This window comes from Ostreococcus lucimarinus, chromosome 14 (assembly GCF_000092065.1).
Source record: "Ostreococcus lucimarinus CCE9901 chromosome 14, complete sequence".
In the NCBI taxonomy this organism is placed as follows: domain Eukaryota; kingdom Viridiplantae; phylum Chlorophyta; class Mamiellophyceae; order Mamiellales; family Bathycoccaceae; genus Ostreococcus; species Ostreococcus sp. 'lucimarinus'.
Window position 1 is genome coordinate 628873 of NC_009368.1, and position 25759 is coordinate 654631.

At 60.1% G+C, this 25759-nt stretch overlaps 9 protein-coding genes across 9 annotated transcripts; 5 read left to right on the forward strand and 4 right to left on the reverse strand.

Moving 5' to 3' along the window:
* Positions 1-278: 278 nt before the first annotated feature.
* Positions 279-1971, reverse strand: OSTLU_43144 (predicted protein; the record flags this gene model as incomplete). Its single annotated transcript, XM_001421482.1, has 2 exons — positions 279-1585; positions 1653-1971. Coding segments are annotated over 2 exons (1626 nt in total), but the record flags the coding sequence as incomplete, so codon positions are not given.
* A 996-nt stretch (positions 1972-2967) lies between these two features.
* OSTLU_27637 (predicted protein) lies at positions 2968-3927 on the forward strand (the record flags this gene model as incomplete). Its single annotated transcript, XM_001421307.1, has 1 exon — positions 2968-3927. One exon carries the CDS (start codon positions 2968-2970, stop codon positions 3916-3918), a length of 951 nt encoding a protein of 316 aa, XP_001421344.1. The 3' UTR covers positions 3919-3927.
* A 119-nt stretch (positions 3928-4046) lies between these two features.
* On the reverse strand, positions 4047-5123 carry OSTLU_27638 (predicted protein; the record flags this gene model as incomplete). The annotated part of the gene is made up of 1 exon (XM_001421483.1): positions 4047-5123. The coding sequence occupies one exon, from the start codon at positions 5121-5123 to the stop codon at positions 4047-4049; it is 1077 nt and encodes a 358-aa protein (XP_001421520.1).
* A 523-nt stretch (positions 5124-5646) lies between these two features.
* Positions 5647-7323, forward strand: OSTLU_42958 (predicted protein; the record flags this gene model as incomplete). The annotated part of the gene is made up of 1 exon (XM_001421308.1): positions 5647-7323. The coding sequence occupies one exon, from the start codon at positions 5647-5649 to the stop codon at positions 7321-7323; it is 1677 nt and encodes a 558-aa protein (XP_001421345.1).
* Positions 7324-7495: 172 nt separating this feature from the next.
* OSTLU_42965 (predicted protein) lies at positions 7496-7681 on the reverse strand (the record flags this gene model as incomplete). The annotated part of the gene is made up of 1 exon (XM_001421484.1): positions 7496-7681. One exon carries the CDS (start codon positions 7679-7681, stop codon positions 7496-7498), a length of 186 nt encoding a protein of 61 aa, XP_001421521.1.
* A 153-nt stretch (positions 7682-7834) lies between these two features.
* OSTLU_18205 (predicted protein) lies at positions 7835-18199 on the reverse strand (the record flags this gene model as incomplete). Its single annotated transcript, XM_001421485.1, has 1 exon — positions 7835-18199. The coding sequence occupies one exon, from the start codon at positions 18197-18199 to the stop codon at positions 7835-7837; it is 10365 nt and encodes a 3454-aa protein (XP_001421522.1).
* A 1729-nt stretch (positions 18200-19928) lies between these two features.
* On the forward strand, positions 19929-20957 carry OSTLU_18206 (predicted protein; the record flags this gene model as incomplete). The annotated part of the gene is made up of 1 exon (XM_001421309.1): positions 19929-20957. One exon carries the CDS (start codon positions 19929-19931, stop codon positions 20955-20957), a length of 1029 nt encoding a protein of 342 aa, XP_001421346.1.
* Positions 20958-21284: 327 nt separating this feature from the next.
* On the forward strand, positions 21285-22139 carry OSTLU_5787 (predicted protein; the record flags this gene model as incomplete). The annotated part of the gene is made up of 1 exon (XM_001421310.1): positions 21285-22139. A coding segment is annotated over one exon (855 nt), but the record flags the coding sequence as incomplete, so codon positions are not given.
* A 437-nt stretch (positions 22140-22576) lies between these two features.
* On the forward strand, positions 22577-25753 carry CPG3501 (predicted protein). Its single transcript, XM_001421311.1, has 2 exons — positions 22577-22757; positions 23015-25753. The coding sequence occupies exons 1-2, from the start codon at positions 22593-22595 to the stop codon at positions 25736-25738; spliced, it is 2889 nt and encodes a 962-aa protein (XP_001421348.1). The 5' UTR covers positions 22577-22592; the 3' UTR covers positions 25739-25753.
* The last annotated feature ends 6 nt before the right edge of the window (positions 25754-25759 follow it).

Here is a 25759-nt window from a genome sequence, read left to right on the forward strand (position 1 = left end):
GGAATGACGTCAGCGTCAGAATCTTCGATTTCGTCGTCAGAATCATCGTCCACGCGCGGAGGCTCGGGCGTCGGCGGTTTGGCTGACGCGCGACGCTGCGTCCGTTGCTTCTTTTGCGTCGCCGGTTGCGTCGGCGCGGCGTCTTCCACCGTCGCCGTGGGTGCGGCGTCATCATTTTCCACCGCTACCGTGCTCACTCGCGCGCGCTTTTTGGACGTCTTTGGTGGCGGCGGCGCCGTGTTTTCATCCATGACTGGTTTATGCTTGCTAGGTTTGTTTAACTGCACCTTCACGGCTTCGTAAATCTTCGAAGTCAATCGATCGACGTCGTCGGTGTTTTCTTGATCATCCGCATTCACCGATGTTTGCACCGCCTTTAAGCGCGTTTGACAAAGCTTGGAAATCGCCGCCTTTTCGTCGCGATTGACGAAATCGTCGAGCGCGGCGGAGAGATCGTTAGGTGTGAGAAGTTGTAAACCGTCGCTCGTCGACAAGTGTTCGCGCACGAGTCGATCGATTCGTCGTTGATTCTCGAGCATGCCATCGGCGAGGGCGTCTTCCTCCTCCAACGCCGCCGCCTCCTCATCGATCATGTCTTCATCCACGTCCACGCCATCGCGACGTTGCTTCTTTTGAGATTTATGAAAGAGCAAAACATCGTGCGGATTCGCCACCTTGCCGACAAACTTTTGACCGAAGCGCTGCGGATTGATGGTGCTAAAGCCGCCCGAGTAATCCACGCGCAGACGAATCAAAGGCAAATTCAAGCGGTCGAGCATGTCGACATCGTCTCTCCCATTTTTCGCGTGTCGTTCTCTATGCTTGCGCCCCGCCCGGACTATCATGGCGTTCACGCGGTTCTCCAGATACGTCGCCACGCCTTGGGCATCCGCGCCTTCGAGCTCGGGCGTGTTCGCCAACGTCATTTGCTCAAACTCGAACGGTCGCGTCGTTCGCAAGGTGATGGGCGTCGTGCGCCAGAATGGCGCGCTATTCGGATTCTCCGGATCACTTCGCACTTCGAGCACGCAAATCTTCTTCTCCTTCGCCTCGCCTTCAATCAAAGACGTCACCACGCTCGATCCCGGTTGCGACACGTGAAATCCCTGCGCGCTCTCGGTTGGCTCCACTAAACACTCGTGCTCGTGCCCCCAAACGACGTAATCCAACCAACTCGGCAAGTAACGATCGGAAATCGCATTCTTCGAATGCGCGGCTCGATTTTGATGAATCAACATCACGTTAAACCACGAACTCGACGAGCAATCCTCCGTCTCCGCCGGTCGATGCCATCGCACGCATCCCTTGACGCTAAACATTTGATGTAAACGATTATCGCGAATGTATCCCAACCCGTACAGCGCCACCTTAGTCTGTCCTTTACGTAACAATACCGGCTTCAAGTCCACGCGACCGGCTCCCCCCCCACCGAGCGCGTGCTTGCCGAAATAATTCACCAATCCCGCGCTCGCGAGCACGTCCATCGCGCTCAAATTCGCCTCCCCCGCGGGATCGTCGTGATTCCCGTGTATGCTAAACACCGGCAACGACACGTTACAATTCGGATCCTCATAATTCGCCATGCCTGATTTTCCCGCATCCGCGCCGTCAGTCATCGTTTCGACCTCGTCTTCGCCTCGCTTCGCGCGCACCTCGACTCGGAAAGTTTTCCTTCCCATCGCTCAAAACTTCAATCTCGATCCCTTTATTCCCTCGCGTCGCCTCCCGCAGCGCGTCCATGCACCGCACCAGCGTCTCTCGGCTCGGTTTATTCACGTCGAACACGTCTCCCGCGAGAAACACGCAATCACAGAGTTGTTTTCTCGCGTGATCGAAGATTTCTTCAAACGCTAAAAACGCGTCATCTTTTCGAATCGGATCGCGCTCGTGCGCGCCCAGGTGCGTGTCCGTGGCGATGAGCACGCGCAGCGTGTTCGCATCGGGCGGTTTCACCCCCGCGGCCGGTCGCATCGCTCGCGGCGACGTGTGCGGACGCGATTCGTTTCGTTTTGAATCAGCCTCGTCAGACGGTTACCGAGGTTTCGCGCGTTTCGCGCCTTCGCGATCGAATCCACGCCGCGCGCGCGTCGCGCGCGCGATTTTCGCGCCGAGTAAAGCACACGCGAGTGAATGTTAATGTCACAACGTCACGGTACGGCGCCGAATCGCGGTCGCGAAGCCGCCGAATCGCGCGTCGCCGCGAATCGCCGTCGCGATTCGCCGCGAATCTCGAGCTCACGCCCGCGCGCCCGCGCCCGCGCGCGGTGAATTCCCCTGCGAGTGCGCGCTCACCACCGCGGGACTCGCGAATCCGTCGCCCGCCGTCGCGCCGCTCGAGATTACATCCAAATCCGCGCGCAATCGCTCGTTCACCTCGTCGAACTGCGACCGCACCGACGCCTTCCCGTCCGCCGACGCGCGAAACGCCTCGTACGCGCGCGTCCAATCGTCCCGCGCGTCCGTCGCGCGACGCGGCGACCCGATCGGCGCGACGAGCTCCGTCGTCGCGCCGTCGTCGTCGTCGTCGGTCGATTTTCGCGCGTCGCCGCGGCACCGCGCCGGTTCGCACGACGCGCACGGATCGAACGCCACGCGCTCGCGCACCGCGGCGACGAGTCGCGTCGCGGTGAGCTCGGAGTCGCGCAGCACGCGGTGCGGCGCGGACATGGCGCGTCGCGGTGCGACGATTCGCGTCACTGCGCGACGGGGACGCGTTGCGTTCGATTCGTCGCGACCATGTTCGAGTTCTTCTTTCGCGCGCCTCGCGCGAGGGGACGGCCGGGACGGCGCGCGTGGGCTTCGGCGTGGACGACGGCGATCGGCGCGTGCGCGTGCGCGCTCGCGTGGCGCGCGACGCGCGACGCGAGGGCGTTCGATGGGGCGAAACGATGGTTCGACCGGTCGAGTTTGAAGGCGTCGACGCGCGCGCGAGGCGACGAGGACGCGGAGACGGCGCTGCGAGCGGAGATGGCGCGCGTGGACGCCGTGACGAACGAATTGACGACGCCGGGCGTGGCGGAGGGCGTGCGAAGGGCGACGCGGGCGGCGACGCGGGGCGACGGGACGCGGGACGTCGGGACGGCGCGAAGGCCGAGCGAGGCGCTGGCGGAGGCGTGCGCGACGCTCGCGGCGACGTCGGCGTGCGCGCTGCTCGTGAAGACAGCGATGAATTTGATCGGACGACGAGGGTTTCTGGATCGCGAGCGGCGGGAGGGGGGGGACACGCTGGACGACGCGTCGAGGGCGGCGTTTTTGAGCGCGACGACGACGGATTTCGCGCGTCGCGGCGTGGGAGAGTTGGCGGCGATCGCGCGGGCGATCGTGGAGCGGGAGTTGCGAGAGTTTAACGATGGGAGGGAGGAGGACGAGGCGTCGGCGTCGTGGACGCGCGAGGACGCGATAGATTTCATGCGCAGGTGTCGGGAGACGTTGAGTCGCGCGTTGTTGGTGCCGTCGGACGTGTTCAGCGATCCAAAGGCTTTGCCGTTCGAGCGTAAAAATAGACTGCACGTGAAAGCGCCGCGGTCGTTCCCGTCGTGGGAGTCCATGCTGTTGCCGCCGAAGAATCCAGATTTCGACGCCGCGCTCGGGGCGCCGTCGAGCGGCGCCGAATCGCTCGCCGAGCGCGAACGGCAGGTTTCGAATTTGAAAGACATCATGAACGAAACGCGATTGGTGATTCGATCGCCGCATTTCGTGGTGGCGCTGAACGACGCCATGCACGCGGCGTGGGCTTCGCACGCCGACGCGATGCCTCAAAAGTTTTTCGGCGCGACGCGCGCGGCGCGACTCAGCCTGGCGCGCGCGGCGCTCGTCGTCGAGGCGACGGCGGATAGAATCGCGTCCGATCCCGACGGTCTCTTGGCTTCGATTGCGAATGAATCGGGGGTTACGTACTTCGGCAACTCGATATGGTAGAAGCGCGCCATGAGAAGCGAGACGCGTTGTATTTAAAGAAAATGAAAGAAATAACAATAACGGTTGCAACAAATAACCGCGCCACGCGAGCGAAACGACCGCACGCGCGCGCTTAAGAATCAACATAACTAATCATCGGTCGCGAGCTTGGCGGCGAACTTCCTGCCTTCGTCCGATCGCAGCCAAGACGCGATGTCTCGCTTTCCGCACTCGTACATGTCCCACAATTCGGCGTCGTCCAAGGGGATGAACGTCGCGTACCTCGGCTTGGGCTCGCTCGGAATGATCGTAGCGTCCCAATCGGTCTTATCCTCGGGATCTAATCCAACGCGCAACGTCGCCGGGCTCAGCGACGCGAGATTATTGCACACGCCGCCGTCGACGCAAACCATGCCCTTGTGCAAGCACACGCCCGGAAACGTCCACGTCGGTATGTACGTCGACGCGATCACGGCGTCGATCAAATCGTCTCGCGTGTCGTACTCGGTGAGAATCACGTTGTGCGGCAGCGGTAACAACGACGTGACCGAGATGAAACACCTCCCCGTGCATCGTTCGTGCGCGTCCGCCGGCAAGACGTCGTCGAGCAAAAATCGGCACTTACTCCCCACCGTGGTCAAATTCTCCATCCACGAATCTCGGTGCAGCGCGGCTATTTCCGGTATGTGCGCCCACACCACGTCGGGATCGACCCCGCACGCCGCGATCGCCGCCATGATCGACCCCACGCTCGATCCCGACCACCGCGCCTTCTCCAGCGCCTTCGCCCCGAACCTCTCGTACAATCCGTGGTACACCCCCAAGTGATACCACGTTCGAAATCCCCCCCCGCACATCGCCACGCTCGCGTGTCCGTCGTGCACGACCGGCGTTCGCCGCCGTCCTCGTCGCGCGCCCGCGTCGCCGTGGTGCCTCCGCCTCGGCTTCCACATCGGCTTCCGCGCCGCCTCCCAAAACGCGATCCACGCCGCGATCCACGCCGCCTGCGCCAGCGCCGCCGGCGCGCCGTACGCCACGCGCATCGCCACCACCAACCGTCCCTTCCCCGTCTCCAGGTACATCGGGTTTCGCTTCGCGTGAAACACCCCGTGCGCGAGCGCGTTCGCCGCGTACAGCGCCGCCGCGACGACGAGCATCCATCGCCACTCCTCCCGCGTCAGCGCCGCCCCCTCGAGCGCGCGCGCCAGCGTCGTCGCGCGCGCCATCCCGCTCGACGTCCGCACGCCGCGCGCGTGTGCGGCATCCATCGCGCGTCGATCGATACACCGATCGACGCACCGATCGACGCACCGATCGATCGCTATTTTGATCCAACCTCGCCTCGAGCGTCGATCGTTTTTCGCGGCTCGATCGATCGGTCGGTCGCCGCGCTCGATCGACGTCTCGCGATCGACGTCGCGATCTCGTCGAACCTCGGCGCGAGGTTGGATAAAAATAGCGATCGGCGCGTCGATCGACGCGCGAACGAGTGGCTGAGATTCATTCGCCCGGTCGTTATCCGATCGCGAATCGCGACGCGACGCGGCACACCGCGACGCGGACGCGCGACGTGGACGCGCGACGCGAGAGGCGTGCATGGGAGCGTTGACGACGCGCGCGGCGCCTCGAACGACGACGACGACGACGACGACGCGCGCGCGGTCGACGAGGACGCGAAAGACGGCGAAGACATTCGGGACGATCGCGCGAGGGACGACGACGACGCGACGCGCGAGCGCGGCGGGAGGGATGGTGACGGTGCGCGAGGTGCCGACGACGCCGATCGAGGGGCAGAAGACGGGCACGAGCGGACTGCGGAAGAAGGCGGCGGTGTTCAGCGAGGGGAACTATTTGGCGAACTGGGTGCAGGCGCTGTTCGGCGCGCTGCCGAGGCGCGAGGTCGAGGGGAGCGCGATGGTGCTGGGAGGGGACGGACGATGGTTTAATAAGGAGGCGAGTCAAATAATTTTGAAACTGGCGGCGGGGAACGGGGTGAAGAAGATGTACGTCGGGAGGGATGGGTACTTGTGCACGCCGGCGGCGAGCGCGGTGATTCGCGAACGCGGGGCGTACGGGGGATTCATCATGAGCGCGTCGCACAATCCGGGCGGGCCGAAGGAAGACTGGGGGATCAAGTTTAATTACAGCTCGGGCGAACCGGCGCCGGAGAAGATCACGGATGCGATTTACGGGTTCACGCAAACCGTGGACACGTTGAAGATGGCGGACATCCCGGACGTCGACTTGAGCGTGTGCGGCGTCACCAAGTTTGGTGACTTTGAGGTCGAAGTCATCGATCCGGTGGCCGATTACTTGAAGCTTCTCAAGCGAGTCTTCGACTTTGATCTCATCAAGTCGTTGTTGACGCGCCCGGATTTCAAGATGCAATTCGACGCCATGCACGCCATCACGGGCGCGTACGCCAAGCCCATCTTTGTCGATGAACTCGGTGCGTCGCCAGACTCGTGCGTGAACGCCGTGCCGAAGGAAGACTTCGCGGGCGGTCATCCGGACCCGAACTTGACGTACGCCGAAGAGCTCGTCAAGGTGATGTTCTCCGCCGACGCGCCGGATTTCGGCGCCGCGTCCGACGGCGACGGCGATCGCAACATGATTCTCGGTAACAACTTCTTCGTGACCCCGAGCGATTCCGTCGCTATCATCGCCGCTAACGCGGTCGAGTGCATCCCGTACTTCAAGTCTGGTTTGAAGGGTTTGGCGCGCTCCATGCCCACCGCCGCCGCGCTCGATCGCGTCGCCGCGGGTCTCGGCGTCGAGTGCTTTGAAACCCCCACTGGGTGGAAGTTTTTCGGCAACTTGATGGACGCTGGTCGCTTGTCGGTGTGCGGTGAAGAATCCTTCGGTACCGGCGCCGATCACGTGCGCGAAAAGGACGGTCCCTGGGCCGTTCTCGCGTGGTTGTCCATCTTGGCGTACCGCAACAAGGACGTGCCGGTGGGCGGCAAAAAGGTGAGCGTCGAGCAAATCACCAAGGAACACTGGGCCAAGTACGGTCGCAACTTCTTCTCTCGTTACGATTACGAAGGCTGTGAGTCCGACCCGTGCAACGCCATGGTCGAGTCGCTCCGTGCCAAGGCTGCCGCCTCAAAGAAGGGCGACAAGTACGGCGACTACGAGTTGGACTACGCCGACGACTTCGAGTACACCGATCCCATCGACGGTTCCGTGTCCAAGAATCAAGGCGTCCGCTTCGTCTTCACCGATGGTTCTCGTTTCATCTTCCGCCTGTCTGGCACCGGTTCTTCCGGCGCCACCGTGCGCATGTACATTGAGCAATACGAAGCCGATCCCGCCAAGCAGGGCGCCGACGCCCAAGTCGCCTTGGCGCCTTTGATCAAGATTGCTCTCGAGACCAGCGAGCTCGCCAAGTTCACCGGTCGCGAGTCCCCGACCGTGATCACGTAATTCTTCATTCTCTCATGCTTTTACGCGCGCGCGACTGTTTTAATCAAACTCAAAGTCGTCGTCGACTCTTTCTCCGTCGCGCGTTGACTCTGAGAGTCGACGTCTCGTTCTCAAACCTAATCTATCGTTACAATCTACCCTTCGCGCCGCACGCCGCGCACAAGAGACGCGTTTATTCTCTCCCCACCGCCTCGCTCTCGCGTCTGAGCTCTCGCACGACCGCGGCGAGCGCCTCTGGATTCACCCCACGTTCGATCAGCGCGATCAAAACCGCGAGTTGTTCGCGATCAACGCCGCAATCGAGCAGCTTCGCGACGTCGTACGCGTTATCGAGCGTTTCTCGAGCGGCGTCCGCCATTTCGCCGCGGACGCTCGAGCGCGCGCGGTGTGACGCGAGCGCAGGAAGTCGAGAAGCTCAGCAACTGTCACATTTTCAAACGCGGCGCGACGCGGCGATGGATGATTGACTAACGATTGGCTTATATTACAAGTGGTGATTTTACTAGAGCTCTCAGAGCATTCGGCTGGCGCGCTGCGCTGCGCGCGCGCGCGCAGCGGCGCGGCGGTCCGTCGGCGCGGTTTCAGTCGACGGCTCGGTCGCCGCTCGGTTATTCCGGCGCGGCGGTTCGACGACGTCGTTCGCGCGCGCGTCGGAGTCGCTCAGTTCGAGCGACTCTTTGGACTCGTCCACGTCGCCGTGGGAGTCGGAGTCGCCACCGGCGAGCTTGGTTGTATTCGGCGCGTCTTCGCCGAAACCAAAAGAGCGCATCATAGCGCGTGATTCGCGCTTTTCGATGCGACGTTGGACTCGCCAGCGAGAGTCATCCATTTTTTCTCGCCATGTCATTCGTCGACCAGATGAAGACTCTGGATCGTGCGTAACGTCGACGTGGGCCGTCGCGTTGATTTCTTCTTGCATCACGGCTTCGAGCTCGGCGACCTTTTCGGTAGCGCTGAGCTCGTCGCGCATCTTGGTCATTTCAAAGTAGTCGTACGTGAACGGATCAACGCTCGTCGACGCTGCGTTCGACGTCGCGGTAATAGATGATGTCGATGGTTTTCTTGGCGGTTTCGTCGGTGACTCGAGCATGATATCGGCCGACGGCGGCGTCCACGAAACCGAATCGCGCGCCGGGAGTCGCGGCGGTCGCGGGATGTAACCTGGCGGATACAAAGGCGCCGGCTTTTCGATCGATTCTTTTTCGGTTCGCTCGCTTTGTCGCGCCAGACGTAATTGTTGCGCGATGATTTCGTTGTACTGCGCCACGCGGGCCTCGACGCTGTCACGAGCTGCTTTTTCTCCTGTGGCGGCGTAGGCGGAATCGTCGCTCGCCACAGATTTGCGCTCACCCTCGCTCGAGTGCGACGCCACTTCGAACTCATCTTCAGAGGACCCACCGATGGCGGTGTTTTTCCTGCGCCAGCGCTCGTGATCGATCGCCTTGAGCTTGCGCTCGAGCGCGAGCGCTTCAATTTCGTGATCCCGATGCGCCGATTGATCCACCATTGACGACTTGCGTGCTTGCCATTTGTTCCGCAAACTCTCCAAATGCACGCTGAGCTGAAGATGTCTCAGCTTTAAATCGTTCGCACCGGCTTTAGATAACTCTTCTACCAGCACTTGATCGTCAAAAGCGGCGATCAGTTTCTCAGCCATTCGCGGATGCAACGCACGCGACGCCGCGTGGGTATCCACGATCGCACGTTTCACCGCCTCGCGTCTGTACGCGTGCTCGTCTTCGATTTCTTTTCGCTCAGCTTCTATCTTAGCCGCGATGACCTCGTCTTTGACGTCTCCGCGCACAGAGCGCAAGACTGTGATACAAAAGTTCAAATTCAACGCGTAAATGAGCAACGCTGCGATGACGGAGGCTGCTTGGTGCTTCACCGTGGACATCAACGCCCCGGCGTTGTAACTCACCAAAATTGTTGTCAGCGATGCGATCTCTACCTTGCGGTGTTGATCCTTCTCGTAAATGTCCAAAATCAACACCAACGCGAGGTAGCTTTGTAAGATGCCGATGGAGATGTACGCCGCGAGAAGCGGAGTTTCAGGAAGGAGCACCGAAGCTGCGACGAGCAAGCCTTTCCGCATCATCACCACGAATTCCCAGTAATACCTTTCTTGCGTGAATCCGATGTAAAGAAAGCCGTACAGCGCTTTTGTCTTTGCCCAGCGTAATTGATTCCGATGTCGTTTCAGCGCTCCAAGGATGAAATACGGAAATCCGAAGACGAATATCGAGGCTAAAATGAAATATCCATACATCGTCATCTTGTATCGAGCGTTATCAGTGCGCACGTTGTAATCGATGAACAAAAATCGTCCGATACCCTCGACAGAGGTCGAACGAATCATCTGCATGATGTTGGTAAAGATTGGGTACCAGCACATGGCGAGCGTCACGGCTTTAAACAACCCGTTGGTGATGTCGCCCGCTGACGGCGCGAGCACTTCGAGTTCGTCCTCGGTCCATTGCTGGACAATATATCCTTCTTTATTCACCTTTGTGAGAAGTTGCAACTTGTACGCATCCGGTTCGGAATCATTTAAATCTGGCGCGCGTTTCATGCGATCCAACTGGAATCGCAATCCTTCGACGTCTTCGCCCTCCCTTCTCGCGTTAATGTACGCCGACTCCAACGCATGCCTCTTTTCGTACCACTCACTTCGTAGTTTGAAGAACGCCGTCAGGCGAAGGTATAAATAAAGAGGCACACACAGCGCCGCGAAGATGCCGACCGTGCCAAAACTGTACGTCGTGTACTGAATGTGATTCCACTTTGACACGCAATCCGTCGCAAACGCCTTGATCGACGTCGTGGACGTGAGCCTGGCGAGCGGGAACAGCACGCCGACGACGTCTGGCCACCCGAGGTTGATCGTTCCGAGCGTTGCAAGCATGTGAAAGTGAGAGACGATGACCTTGGTGTAGACGATTTGCGCTGGTAATGCGCTCCGCGCGGCGCGACAAATCAACAACATGGAGACGATTTGGACAATCGTGAGGACGAACAAGCTCATACCGCTTAGCCATTTTGGCCAACATTTCGTGCACCGCAGCGACGTTTCAAGCGAGCGCGAGTCTTCTAGACTGGCATACTCTTTTCGCGCATCACACGTACCACACAGCGTCCCAGAGTAACCGATGTTACACAATTCGTCGCCTTCACCGACGCCGCCTTTGCAGCTGTACGGTGATCGACACCTTAGCACGCCCAACTTTGTCTCGTCGGCGCGCCAGTTGCCTTCCGAGAGAGATAATTTTGTGATGTCTCGTGAATCGCACACCGCGCCATCGGGACAAGATCCACACTCGTACGCGTCGTACGGCTCCAATCTGTAATAACGCGTATACGTCGTCGTTCCATTTTGCGCCGGTCCAGTGAGTGTGCACTGACACGAGGTTTTGTTCACGTTTGCGAGATGGCCCGGAAGTGTTTCCCCGCTCGAAGTCACGTGCATCTGGCGCGGTTTGCCATCTTCGCCGGTGTACGTGTTCATCCGTATCGGACACGCATCGCACAGTGCTGGTCCACTACCGGTTTTGTAAAAACCCGCCGCGCACGGCACACACGCACCGTACGGCCGCAACGAAGTTATGAAGCTCGAAATCCTGGATGGGTCGACTTGAGCGTAGAGACCTGGATAACTCGATACTGAAACTGACGGAGGTTGATAACCCGATCCTGAGGCGTCTTCCGTATATCCTGGATAACACTCGCACGAACCATTGGAGGTAGACTGCGAATGTGGCTTTACTGTGCTGCACGGAAAGAGCGTGAGTCCACCGGTAACGTTGAGCTCGGCGGTGCCAAGCTTAAACATAAGACTGTACGTCGTCCCGCGCCGACCGATGACTGTCAAATCTTTGAACGTCGCGAGACCGTTCGAGACGCGTTCTGACCCTCCGATCACCGCATATGGAGCCGGCGTTACTGTTACCGTCACATTATCCACTGAGTTTGTCACGACGTTGCCCGAAATATCGTAAACGGTGATTTCAAACGTTGGAAGCGATACGTTGCTGTCATAGCTCGATGGAATGCGCTGCGTACCGAACTCAAGCCTGTACGGATCTCCGGGCTCGATGATGACTTCCAGAGCATCGCCAATGAGAACCAAGTTTTGCGTTGACGTGCACTCGTTGGCTTGACATTCAGACTGAAATTCTAGCACGTAACGCCCTGCGAGCGGGCGAATGAATTTCAGCCCCGTTGCGGTGCCGACAAATCCAGGGTCGCTTCGCACGCCGTAAAAGTCCAAACCAGTCCCCGTGGTGCCAGCGACATTCGGAGGTGAAAGTCCACCAAGCGAGCGTAAATATGCGGTCTCAGCGGCGAGCTTGTTCTCGCTCGCTTCGCTACTATCTGGCGAGCAAAAGCTCTTTGCGCGATTGCTCTCTGTGCCATCGGCGCACCACGCCGCTACACCATTGACGATGTAAAGGGCGCCCACACTCACTGATCGTGAATTGCTCGGCGAACAACCAATTGTGGCGTCCGCGCACGATACGCTTGTTTCATCGGCGATGAGCGGTGACGTCACCGTTGTGGTGGACGTCGTCACTCCTGTGGCGCTCAGTGCGTACTGTTTTAGGTTGACGTTGACGGCTCGGCGGGCTTCGGCGGTGTCCAACGAAGAGCCCATGAGTAATCCACCGGCGTCACGTGTGACGACAAAAATGTCAGTAAGATCGACGACGTCTGCACTTTTGTATGGACGTGTATCTGTGCACAAACCGACGGGGAATTCCACGGTGACGTCAGCGCGAGCGCAATTTGGGCAACCGCACGCGTCCAGAGATGAAATATCGCCAGCCTTGATGAGAATGTCGAACGAATATGGCGTGAGGACCACGGGTGAAGGTGTCGACACAGTTACTCGATATGTCCCAGCGACGGGATTGTAGAGCCTGATGCCAGAGATTAGTCCAACGCCCGACGAGGTGGCGTATTGGCTGATTTCGGGCGGCTGCGAAAATGGGTCTTGCGTTGTCGACGTCACGTATTTTATGCCCACGCTCACATGTCGCAAGATCCCAAAGTCAGCGCTCGTGACTTCGTTTGCACCACCATCGGTAACCGTCACCGCAAACGGGGCTAATATCAGAACTCGTGCCGCCATGAGCGTTGTCGGACGACTGTACGTGGCGTCGTTTGGAGTTGGATAGCCACGCGAGCTCGGCACATTAAGTTGACTCGCATCGCCGAGGGTGATTGCCACGGCCACGCTATCCGATATCAACCCATCGCCTGCAAATGTCAAGACATACTGACCTACTTCCAGCGCTTGCGCGGTGATGCCAGTAAATTTAACGATGGATCGTCCCATCGGCGCTGTAACCGATTTCGTAGCGTACGCTTGCGTCGTAAACGTCCTAGTCGAGTTGAATGAGGAACGTAAAGTCGCCGTGATAACCTTTGTGAACTGGTTGCTTTCCAATAACGTCCCACCAGCATCTTGCATGTGCACAGTGAATTCATCAAATAAAATGAGAGCACTTGATTTGTATGAAGTCACGGTTTCGATGGTTGAGACGTGCTCTAGCTTCGCCGGAACACCTTCGATGATTTTCACCGTCATATCGTACGAGCTCAAGCCAGACGTGGAAAATCGGATGACATGCGTGCCCTGTGGTGGCGAACTGAGATAGAAATTACTCAGTACCACGGTCCCTGCGACTGTCGTACTACTTGTCGTACCGAGCAACTGCGCGGTGCTATCCACCACGGAGATGGTCAAAGTGCGATTGACGCCGTCTTCGGCGAGCAGTTTGTTGCCCGCGGCGTCCACGACGTTCAGAACGAACGGTTCCGATGCACGACCAATAAGGGTGTAAGTCGATGACTTGAGCCCCACTTGACCGACCAAGCCTTCAAAGGAGTCCGGGAAGACGACGTCGAGCGACGCGGCAGAGCCCGGCCAAACGTCGTATGACACATCCACGTCAACCAAACCGGGGGATTTAAAGGTAACGATTGCCTTTCCACCGTGAATGGTGGACTTTGGAAGTCGAAATGCGATGTCGCTGAACGTCGCTGTGCCACTACTGATGGCTTTCGTGTGCGTTTGAGGTTGTGTCGCCGCGCACGCGTTTCCAGACAACACACACGGATTCGTCCTGGCGACGTCAAACACTGCCTCAATCGTTCCGGCACAGCTCGCGTCGCCGGTGACACAGGTAGGAGAATACGCGCTCCCGACCAAATTATCGCCGCCATCCATAACGACAATGACGATTGGGCTCAAGACCACGAGCGCCGCTGACCTATACTGCGTACAAGTACACGAGGAACCACTTCGCAGGAGCGTCGTTGTCGTCGTACACAATCCTGTCCCTGTGTCGCGATATTGCACGTAATAATCATCGCAAGGCGCTCGTATAGCGAGATGGTGTGCGCGCCCGAGAGTCACAGTGATAGACTGCGTGAGATTCGAAAACGCTGGCATCGCTGGCACGTGAAATTTCAGCGTGTGCGTACCCACCTTTGCTCGTTCAAGCGCCAATCCCGCGAAAGTCACCGCGTTTGTCGCGACGTCAAAACTCGGACTCAATCCAGTCGACACAGCCAGCGGATCAGGAATGACAAACGCATGTCGTGTCGCAACCGTGGCATTATACGTCAAGTAATCGCTCTTCACCCCGATAGCATCGCTTGAGACGCCGGATGTGAACTCAAGGTACGCCACGACAGGAGTGTCCCCTAAAACGTAATTGACTCCATTTGCGTGCGCGTCGTACATTTGAAAATCGAACGCATCCAGAGGGACGTAATATGCCGCCGCGTAACGTCGAAACGTCGACATATTCATCACGCCAAACTCTGGTTCGTAAGTCGTCACTGGGGAGTTCGTGAGCGCAAAGCTACTCGGTACGCCTGACGTGACGGTGATGTTGAAGTTCAAATCCACGAGCGGCGAGGTGTTCGTGGACATGACGTTTCCAGAACTATCCTTCAGCGTGTTAGTCGTCGAAGAACACGTGATTCCGTGCACACCCAGCGTGACGGAAGACAAAGTCAAACCGGTGAGTACGGCGGCCCCAGTGCTCAAAGTATTGCCCGTGAGCGTTCCTGAAATAGAAAGTGTCGAGCTGGTGCATGCGAAGGCGCGATCAACTGTGTACGAGAGCGTTGACGCATCATAACGGTCGTTCGCGCCCAAGAAGCTTCCCCCAATATCCGCCACATAAATCGTCAAATCGCCCAGAGGCGTCGACGATCCGGCATAACGTATGTCAGAGCCGAACTCGAGGGTATGTTTCCACTGATGACCGATGTTGCCTTCGACCAGCTGAACGAGTTGCTTTGCCGGGCGAATGTAATCCGAACCAGTCGCGTAAAAGGCGATTACGTAATACCCAGCCGGTTGGACATCGAGCGTGATACTATTCGCTGCGAACGTCCAAGTGGCTGTTCCAGTTGAATCCGTGACGCTCGTCGTGGAAGTCGGTTCGAGCGTGAAAGAGTCGCCGTATGCCCGAACGTCAACCGAGGCACCAGACTCCGGCGGCGATGTGATCAAATTATTTCCAGCGTCGTACAATCGCACCGTGATCGCGTTTGGGATGGTCAGCGTCGTTGAAGACGTCGTCATTGAGGGCACGATATGGTTATCTATCTCCAAATATCTCGGTCGACCGACCACAGTGGTGAATGCGGATATTGCCGAACCAAAGGACGCAGAGAATAGAAATCTGTACGTCGCGTCCGCATCGTTTACTCCCCTGGACGCCGCAGGGTAGGTTAGATTGTTTACGAATATCGTTTTACCGGGTGTTCTCGCACCGATCGGTGCAGGATTGAGAAGCTTCAAGTCACGGAATACCGCCACGCCTCGATGCGTAGACACTGTCGTGGAGCCATTGATAATCGATCCAGAGGTTCGCGGAGCGTTTGACGCGTCCACAGATGTCACCGAGATTGAGTGCGAAACTTCGTCAAAGTTGTGCAACCTGTTGCCTGCGGCGTCTAACACGTACACGTTTACGACGCCGACGTCGGATTCCTCATTAGTGGGCACCACCAATGTGTTTGTTGAGCTCGGTATCGCGGCCAATCCTACAGGCGCTCCAGGCACGACGGTGAAATGGAACGTCGTCGCCATCGCAAGGGCAATGCAACTTGAACCAGTGCAGTCTTCACCGATGACATCGACGACATAATTACCCATCCGCAAAGGTGCGCTAAAACGTAATTGAAACGTTGCCTTACCATCCAAAGTGGTGATGGTGGACGGCACCGTCGTCATCGTCACCCCTGGTGTATCCGTGGAGAGCGAGGTGTTTAGCGTCGCCGTGATTTTAAATCCCCGCGTCCCGCCAACGCCAAGATCATCCGCGATGACGGTGCCTCTGTTATCCACCAAGTTCACCGTCATCGCGTCGAGCGTCATTGTCGACGCGCCAGCATCTTTCGTTGACTCATACGCAGTGTGAGCGATGTTTTGTCGCGCGTGCGTCACGCGAAGACCATTCGGCGTTCTATGCAGCGCTAGGGCGACGCCGGTATGATAATCCACCCCATTCATGCTAAAATCCACCGTCACCGACGTCGGTGGCGGGTCTAACAACCACGGCATTTTCACGTGGTAGTCTCCACATCCGTTTGCGCTCGTCGAAGGACAGAGGGGACACGTGACGCGTGTCGAGTTGACGTACGCCGCGTCCAACACGCTCTGAGCGCCGAATCGACATTTGAGCACGCCGTCGACGAATGGACCGCCATCGATAGCAATTACCGCTGGATCCCCATTCGGTACTTCTCCCGTAAATAGCACCGAAGGCACGTGTGAATTCGTTACCGACGTCGCGACGAGATTCGGCGGGTCGTAATACATGTAATTTGCCATTCCGCCGACCCATATAGAGTTTTCAAAAAACGTCGCGAGCGCGCTGCGATCGTCCGGATAACCCTCAAAACTGATACTGACGGCCGATATGTACGTACCGGTCGCCGCGAACGCACTGTACGACGGCGCATCGCATTCGATCGTTGTCGAATTCACCAGTTTGGCTGGCACATACACGGGCGAACCGTCGTTCAAAAATCGGCACGCCACGCGGTGCGACAGAGTGTCGTCCGGGGCCCAGGAAGAGTCGTATGGAAACCCAACACCACGAATCGTGAGCGTTGTCCCACCCGCCTTGGGTCCTCTTGAAGGGGAAATATCATCGATTTCTGTCACGGAGAAGCTTTGGTACGAGATTTCTGCGTCCGAAACATTGTACGTCCCTGTGAACAACGCACCCATGCTTGGGATCGTCGTCATCGCACCGATCGGTCTTGTCGACGCCGTCGACCCTTGAACTTCCATGCACGCCGATCCGACGCAGTTGGCATCCGGGAATACTTTGACTTTTACTATGCGCGTCGGAGCATTCACGTCTGACGCGTCCTGGCTCGTGAGGACGTACAGCGTCCCTCCACTCGCACCCCCATCGCTCACTGTCTCGATGGCGAGCGCATCCCTAACTAAACTACCACTCGTTCCTAACTTGACGTGTTCTATCGCCGAGCTCGTGTTGTTGAATGATTTTCTAACCCGGTATACGCACGAGATGCGACTGACGCACGTTGCGCCGCACATCGCGCCGTTGTAAGGCGCACTCGATGTCGCGACGTAAGCATAATCTCCCATCACTCCGAGCGCGGTAAACGCGGTATACCTTCCGAGATAGCTCGACGAAAGCAAAGAATGACCTTCGCACGCCGCGTCGATGGCGGTGGCGTCTTTAAAGTACAGCTCCCCATCCGCCGCGATTACGCTCTCGCTCGAGTACGGATTCAGGCGAACAATCGCGGGATAATCTTGCGCCGAACTAGCCTTCGCGCGACCTGCGAGAAACATATCGACGCCACCACCAGTTGTGCCGACCGTGACCGCCTCGGTGAACTTACCTGCGTCTCGTCTGTTGTGGCACGCCTCGCACGCCGCGCGCAGCGTCGGCAACGATATATCCTTCGCGCTCGGCGCTGCGTCGATACCGCTCGAATACACCAGCACGCGACCAAGCGCGCTCACCGCTGTGGGTGTTACTTTTAAAATCAAATCATCGTCCGTGCCCATGGCCGCAACGTCGACGATGTATCCATCCGTGGTTTTCTCGTGACGATTTCTAATCGTCCCGCCGCCCGACGCCAAATCTGACCACACGACGTAACCGTATTCAACTGGCTGCCCCGCCCTTCGCACCCACGCGTTTGCGATGGCGTATATCACATCACTCGTCGCGCTCGCGACGACGATCGGTCCGCGCATGGCTATCGTCGACCACCCGTCGCTCGTCGCCGCGTCGCCGCGCGGATGCCCGCACGACCCCTTCCATCCGTTTGGCACAGGATCATCCACGTCGAGCACGATCGTCCCATTCGCCTGCGGCCGCGCGGGCCAACGCGTGGGTTCATTCGCGTTCCACGCCCGCGCGCTCGCATCGCCCAACCGCGCGTAATGATCCACGCACAGCGCGTCTCGCCCGCCCATCGCGACGACTTCTCGCGTCCCCGCCGCGCGCGCCGTCGCGCACGTCACCTCCCGCGGCGCCGCCCCGACCCCCGTCGCCATCACCGGCGCCATCGCCGCGTACCACGTCTCCCGCACCGTCCTTCCATCGACCTCGACGACGCGCTCGAACGTCTCCACCGCGTCTCTCGCCGCGCCGCAGTCGACGCCGTCCCGGTCCGCGCGGCAGCGACACGTCTCATCGATCTCGCACGTCCCGTACGACCGCTGCGCCAGGCACTCGCGCGGGCAAAAGCTATACGCGTACCCTTCGCGCGCGCTCGCGCCCAGTGATCCGCACAGCAGCGCCAGCGCGCGCGTCACCGCGCGCGTTCGTCGCGCCGCGTGTGTCGGTTGCGCGCGCGACGACATCGGCGTCTTCGTCGCGCGTTCGCGTCGTCTTCAGCGCATCGCACTCGATGTCCGCGCGTCGGGCGATGCGCGACGGTGCGTTTTATCCGCGCGTCGCGTCGCGTCGCGTCGTCGCGTCGCGCGCGCGTCGCGGTTCGGCGTCGCGCGTCATTCCCCCGCGGCTCAGTCTCGTTCGGCTCTTGGATACAACACGGAACGTGCGCGCACATCGAATCGTCGCGCTTGACCGGCGCGCGGGAGACGCGCGCGCGGCGAGAGCGCGACGCCGCGCGCGCGATCGCGGTCGATCGTGATTCGAACCGCGCGCGACGGCGCGCGGGAGCGAACGCGGACGTCGACGCGCGGGCGCGAAGGCGCGCGCGTCGGGAGACGCGAGACGTCTCTTCGTATCCCTCGCGATGATGCGAATCGTCGTCGTCGTCGTCGTCGTCGCGAGCGCGGCGCGCGTCGAGCGCGCGCGCGCGTCGACGATCGTGGACGCGTCGAGCGACGTCAGAACGGGCGGTTTCGCGGAGGTGCGCGGTCGGGCGCTTCGCGGGACGAGCGACGCGGAGGCGTGTCGAGCGCGCGCGTGGGCGACGGGCGCGGACGCGCCGGGCGGCGCGTCGACGGCGGAGGCGACGTGTGCGGCGATCAGTGCGACGTCGGCGACGCGATGCGAGGCGGCGATGGCGTCGTTGAAGTGTCGGCTCGCGCGGGCTGGCGCGCGCGCCCGCGCCGAGGCGTGTGACCTCGCGAGCGCGGACGATTGCGAACGGTGCGTCCTGCGCGCGCTCGGACGAGGCGCGAGAGGACGCGGAAACATGAACGACAACGATTGGGACGACGCGGTGGAAGACGAGGCCGCTTTTGAGAGTGACCGCGCGATTACGCTGGACCGCGCGGTGGAGTTTTCAATGTACGTCGACGAAACGCACGCCATCGACAGCGATTGCAAGTTTTTGGTCTCCATGTTCAGAGCCGAGATGGCATCGCGGGTCGTAGAGTCATTCTCCACGCTGCTCGCAGAGGCGCAGCGCGAGGCCAAGGCGAGGGCGGAAGAAATCACCATCGCGCTCGCGGAAATTGACGAAGCGGCTCGCAGAAACGCTCGCGACGTCGAGCAAGCGGCGATGGCGCTCGACAAAGTACGCCGCGACCAGCTCGAGTTCGCGACGCGGTTTGAAACGTTTGCGGCAAACTTGAACGCCGCGCTGGACCGCGTGGAGCGCGCGTCGCGCGGCGCGCTGCGCGCCGCTCGATTCGCCGCCGAGCTCGCGAAGCGCTGCGCGGGAATCGTTTCCGAAACCTTCGCGTCGTTGGTTTCGGTTGAGATGATTTTCGTGCGCTTCATCGTCATCGCGTTCGGAACCACGCGCCCGGCTTTACGGCGTTGCTGCTTTACGGCGTTACTCGTGGAGTGGATGTTACGCGCCGCGCCGCGAACGGCGGCGACGACGCCCTCCAATCGTCTTCGCCTCGGTCTCCTCTGCGCGTTCGCGCCCAGGATCTGGACGTACGCGAAAGAGCAACTACATCGCTCGCGACGCGACGACGCCGAGACGGGTCGCGTCGACGTCGGCGCGAAACCGCGATCCGGTCGTCGCGCGCGAGGCGTCCCCGCGGCGCGAATCGAACCGTCGCCTCGAGTCCCCGAGCCGACGATCGCATCGCCGCGTCGCGCCAGCGCGCGCCTTCGCGCGACGAAGACGACAAAAATAATTTAACGCTCCGCACACGCCGCCTCGAGATGAGCCCGAAGATCACCGAACTCTGTTCGTACCCGGTCAAGAGCTGCGCCGGAGTTTCCCTGGACGCCTGCGCGCTGACGTCCACGGGATTAGCGTTCGATCGGCTGTTTTGCGTCGTCAACGCTGTCGATGGAAAGTTCATCAGCCAACGCTCGCACCCGCGTTTATCCCTCGTCGCGTGCGCGATAGAGCCACCGGACGCGTTCACCGATCGCACCGTGCGCCAGTTCGCGCTGACGTGCGAGACGTCGAGCATGGCGACGAAATTGCGCGTGGAGGTGGATTTGGACGACGCGAGCGGGACGGCGACGTCGGCGACGAACGTGGAGTGTTGGGAGTGGCGCGGGAAAGCGGCGAAATGCGGCGACGAAGCCGGGCGATGGTTCAGTGAGTTTTTGAATCAAACACCGGACGGCGATGGGGCGGCGTACGAGCTCGTGCGATGGATGGGAAAGGGAGGCGCGCCGAGCGCGCCGCAAGACGCCGACGATTTAGACGTCGACGACGACGTCACGCGTTTAACGTCAGAGAATTACGGTTCGCGTCGCGCGACGACCACCCTGAGCGATGGATATCCGATGTTACTCGTCAACGCCGCCTCCGTGCGCGCGATGCACGAACTCGTGCGCGAGGAAACTGAAAAATCCAACGCCGCGCCCGTCGTCGTCGACAATCGACGCTTTCGCGGCAACGTCGTCGTGGACGACGCCAAAGCCTACGCCGAAGACACGTGGTCCGTGATCGCCCTCGGCGCGCGCGAAGTCCAAGCCGAGTTATGCAAGCCGTGTTCGCGATGTTCGATTCCCCTCGTCGATCCGGACGTCGGTTCTCCCGCGCTCGGCGCGCCTCTGGCGCGCGCGCTCAGTCGCGCGCGCTCCGGCGCCGCGTTACGAACCGCCAATCGTCTCTGGCGCCAGTCCCCGTTTTTCGGTTGGAATTTACTCGTCCCTTCGACGCAGGACGCCACCGTCGTGTTGCGCGTCGGCGACGACGTGCGCGTGTTGGAGACCCGTCCCGCGTTCCCCTAGCGCGTCGCCGTCCCGCCTTCCATCTTTCATACGACACATATTATAGCGTATAAATCCCCATCAATCTATTCCCGCCGCGGTCGACGCATTCCAGAACCCTCGCGCGCGCGCCGCATTCCGCGTCGCTCGATGTCCGCGCCCGCGTGTTCCGCGTCGCTCGCGCGCGCGTCGCGCGTTTCGACGCGCGCGCCGCGCCGTCGCGCGCGTTTCGACGCGTCGCGACGCGCGCCGACGCCGCGCGGACGCGCCGACGCCGTTCGAACGATGGCGGCGGACTCGAAGCACCTGCAGCGCGTTCTCGTCACCTCGCGCGACGGGCTGACGAGAGAGCTCGACGAAGACGTCGACAGCGTCGTCATCGACTGCGACGGCGTCGTCTGGAACGGCGACGCGCTGATACCGGGGGCGAAAGCGGCGATAGAGGCGCTGCGGGCGAAGAAGAAGAGGGTCTTTTTCGCGACGAATAACTCGACCAAGTCGCGAGCGCACTACGCGGCGAAATTCGCGTCGCTGGGTGTGGACGTGTCGAAATATGAGATATACACGTCGGCGTACGCGGCGGCGATGTACCTGAAACAGCGAAGGTTCGATGAGATCGAGGACGGGGACGACGCGGAGCCGCGCGGGGAACACGGAGAACGAGTCGGAGACGCGCGACAGAAAAAGGTGTACGTGATCGGTGAGAGAGGCGTGATGGAGGAGATGGAGGAGGCGGGGATTGATGTTGAGGCGGGGGTGTACGACAGCGTGCGGTGCACGGGGAGAGATTGGGAGGAGATGGAGGAGTGGTTGGATCCGGAGAACGACGTCGGGGCGGTGGTGGTTGGGAGCGATTCCGCGTTTACGTTTGCGAAATTGGCGTACGCGTCGCTGCAGATACAGCGCGGGGCGCTGTTCATCGCCACGAATCCCGATGCGGGGGATAAGATTGGTCGAGCGCTGTATCCAGGGGCGGGCGCGATCGTGAACGCGGTCGCGACGGCGTGCGGCGAGCAGCCGGAAATTTATTGCGGCAAGCCGAGCTCGTTCATGTTGGATTTGCTCTGCGAGCACACCAACATCGACATGTCCCGCACGCTCGTCGTCGGCGATAGAATAGACACCGACATTGCGTTCGGCAAGGCGGGTAAAGCCGGGCTCACCGCCCTCGTGTTCACCGGCGTCACCGACTCTGAACAGCTCAGAGAAAAGTGTCTGCTCGCCGACGCCGACGAATCGCTCGCCGACGCGCTCCCCGATCGCGCCATCGGCTCCCTCGCCGAGCTCGTCGGGCTGACGTTCGATCCCGACGAAGTCTGCGACAGCGTCAGCGACGTCGACACCGACGTTAACATCGACGAAGACGACATGCTTCGCGCGTTCCCCGTGAGCGACGCGCCGTTGCCCGAGTGGTCGCAATACGACGACGACGACGATCAATTCGATCAAACGCAGTACGCGCCGGCGTCGTAATTCATCACTATATTTTAATCTGTAGTCTGACGAAAGTTTTCGAAATCATTCGCCTCGCCTCGCCCGAGCGCGCCTCGCCCGACCGCGCGGTTTGGGGGGGACTAAAAGTCGGTTAGACTTTACTACGCGTGGTGAAAATGAATCGTCGTGACCGCACATCTCGGCGCATCGCGCGCGCGCGCGATGGATCTCGCGAAAACGATCCCAAAATGTCTCAACGACGCGCAAATCTCGTTGACGACGCACAAGCGCGGCGCCAAGACGCTGTGCGCGGTGCGAAACGAAGACCCAGAGACGTTTTTACCGACGTTTTGTAACGCAATCTTGCCGGTTTTGCTCGAGTACAAGGTACGCTTGGACGCCGCGGCGACGCGCACGCGCGCGGACGATACGGTGTCGTCGTTCGTTGGATGTGGACGATCAGAGACGGCGGGAAACGCGCGTGTGAGATGCGAATGCGATGGAACGATGACGCCGGGACGCGGCGAGCGCGCGAGACGGGACGACGACTGACCGAACGCGGCGAACGCTCGAACGAGACGCAGCGAGACGTGTGCACCGAACGTGTCGTACGATTTATCGTCACCTTTTGCGCGTGGCGCGAGGAAGGAATGGAGGAAGACGCGGATGAGTTCAACGAGGCGTTTTTGGGATTTTTGCTCAACTTGCACGGAGCGAAGGACAAGGCGGTGCGATTCCGCGCGTGTCAAATCATCGCGGGTGTGCTGAATGGACTCGGTGCCGACGCTGAGGTGAGCGATGAGTTGTATGAACGCATGACGGACGTGATGCTGGAGCGGATTCGGGATAAGATGCCGCCGGTGCGGGCGCAGGCGGCGCGAGCGCTGAGTCGTTTGCAAGACGGAGGGGAGACGCAAGATTTCTCGCAGGATGACATCACGCAAGCGTTCGTGGAGTTGCTCGGAAGCGAAAAGAACAAAGAGGTGCGAAAGGCGATTTTGGGCTCGCTCGCGATCTCTGATTACACGATTCCGTGCGTTGTAGAACGCACGCGGGACGTGGCGGAGGACGTTCGTCGCATCGCATTTTTGGCGCTCACGTCCAAGGTGCCCGTCGAGTCGGTGTCTATCGCGCATCGTGCCTTGGTTTTGCGTCGAGGTTTGAATGATCGCGCACCCATGGTTCGAAGCGCGAGCGTCGAGATGCTCAAGCGATGGCTCGAAGCATTCCAGGGCGACGTCGTGAAATTCCTCACCGCGCTCGACGTCGAGTCCAACGAATCCGAAGCCGAGCTCGCGCTCAAGGAACTCATCACCATCGGTCGCATCAAGCCTATGGACGTGTGCAAAGACGTCGAGCTGGTGTCGAAAGGTTTGAAACGCGACATCGACGTCGACGGTCTCATGACGCCCGAAGAAGGGTTGTACTGGCGCGTCGTTTTGCAACATTTGGCCGAAGCCTCCGCCGTCAAGGGCGCAAATTCGGCGCAGTCGGTCGGTCAAGCGCGGGAAATCGCCGTCGCCGAAGTCGGTGAGATGATCGAAGCTATGGAATCGGCGTTACCGCCGACGGCGATGGATTTGCTGAGCATCGTGAGCTCGCACGCGAAGAGCGCGGAAGGGAAATTCGCGGCGAGACAACTCCTACCTCTTCTCAAATGCGTCGATCTGAACGACGGTGCGATTCGACGAGGCGCCATCAACTTGGTCGCTGAGCAGCTTCACGTCAAACCCGTGGTGAATTCGCACGGATCGTCGTACGCGTGCGGGGGTGATGGCAAGTGGGAGAGCGCGCTCGTCGAAATTGCTCGTCTCGTCGCCAACGATTCCACCGAATTCGCCGGTCTCGTTTTGGACGCCGCAGATTCTCTTCAAATGTCTGGTACTGCCGAATCGCTCACGCAGGCGTTGTACATCGCGGGTTCTTTGCTCGAGCGCACGTCGAAGCGTTTACCATCCGTCGCCGCCGAAGCCGTGATGGACTCTTTGATCAAGCCCGCGGTGACGCACTCCACCACGGCGGTTCGCCGGGAATCGATGCGCGTGCTGGGTCTCTTACTCGCTTCTCAAGGCGTCATCAACCCTGACGCGGTGGTGATTCTGCGAACGGCCTTAAGTGCCGATGCCGCGCCCGTTCGATGCATGGCGGCTCGCGCGCTCGGCGACGCAGCGCTTCTTCATGGTCCCGCGGCGCTGGACAAATATCGCGTCCTCGTCGATCCGGAGGATGAAGACGTCACTGAATCCGCATTCAACGCGAGTCTTCCTCTCGAGATTGCACTCATGAAGTGCCTCGATGAAGAAGGAAAACCATTTGTGTTCAAAGCGAACGCGTATGATTTGGAAGACGTAGATGTTGAAGACGTGGATGCCACCAAGGCCGCCGCGGCGGTGGAGGCGGAGGAAAGCGTCGGCACCGTCGCCGCGGAGTCGCTCTGCAAAATCATCCTTCGTCGCGGTGAAGGCGCGTTTGAAGCCGCTGCGGCGGTTGTCTCGCGATTGCTTGGCAGCTACTTTGCGGCGGATGCGCAGCGAAGACCGCGTCTCGCACAATGCTTGGCCGTCTTCTTCCCGGCGCTCGCAAGCGGGCCGGAGGATCGTCGACGCTTGCTCGCGGATTGCGCCCTGCCGGCTTTGCGCGCCGCGGCTAAGATCAAGGGCTTGTCGCGCGTCGCCGCCCTTCTCGTGCAACTTCTCACCGCGTCCGAAGAACCGACGGCGGGCGGCGCCGAACTCGCCCTCGCGTTGGCGAACGAATCTCTGGCGTTAAGCACGAAGCAAACGCCATCTGGCGCGCAAGCACCGCTCGCCAAGGCGTACACCAACGCCATCGCTCGCGTGTTATCTGTCGTTCCAGTGAAATCCACGCGAGACGAAGTCGACGTCGCTGAAAAGGTCGAGCTGAACGACACGTTAACCAAGGCTTGGCACGCCGCCGTGCTCGCGGCGGAGCGAACAAAGGAAAAGTCTGCGGCCAAGGATTTGGCGATGGCGGCAGAACGTCTTCGCTCGAATTGCCTTGCGACACAAAAGACGGTGGCGCCCGAAACCGAAGGTAGCGAAGGAATCGCCGTTCCAGCGGATGACGACGACTTATCGACGCAGATGAACGACGACGTTCGCGCCGCCGTGATGGAGTACGCAGAGGAGCTCGCCAACGGCGCTGACGTACCGTTTTGCGGTTCTAAAGTGAAAGCCGCCAAGGTGAAAGCCGCGCCCGCGGTGCCGACGCGCGAGTCTCGTTCGCGCGCGAGCAAAACTGCGGCGGCGGATAAGCTGAAAGACGACGACTTGAAGAAGCCGCTTCCGAAAGTCACGCCCGAACGCAAGTCTCGTTCTCGACGAGGCGCGCTGCAAGAAACAAACTGACGCGAAACATCGATGTGATAT

Excerpts from the sequence above, each read along its gene's own strand:
- CPG3501 (XM_001421311.1), top strand. The coding sequence starts at position 22,593 with ATGGATCTCGCGAAAACGATCCCAAAATGTCTCAACGACGCGCAAATC. Across the intron at positions 22,758-23,014 it reads CGGTTTTGCTCGAGTACAAG|GAAGGAATGGAGGAAGACGC; the intron begins GTACGCTTGGAC and ends GCGTGGCGCGAG.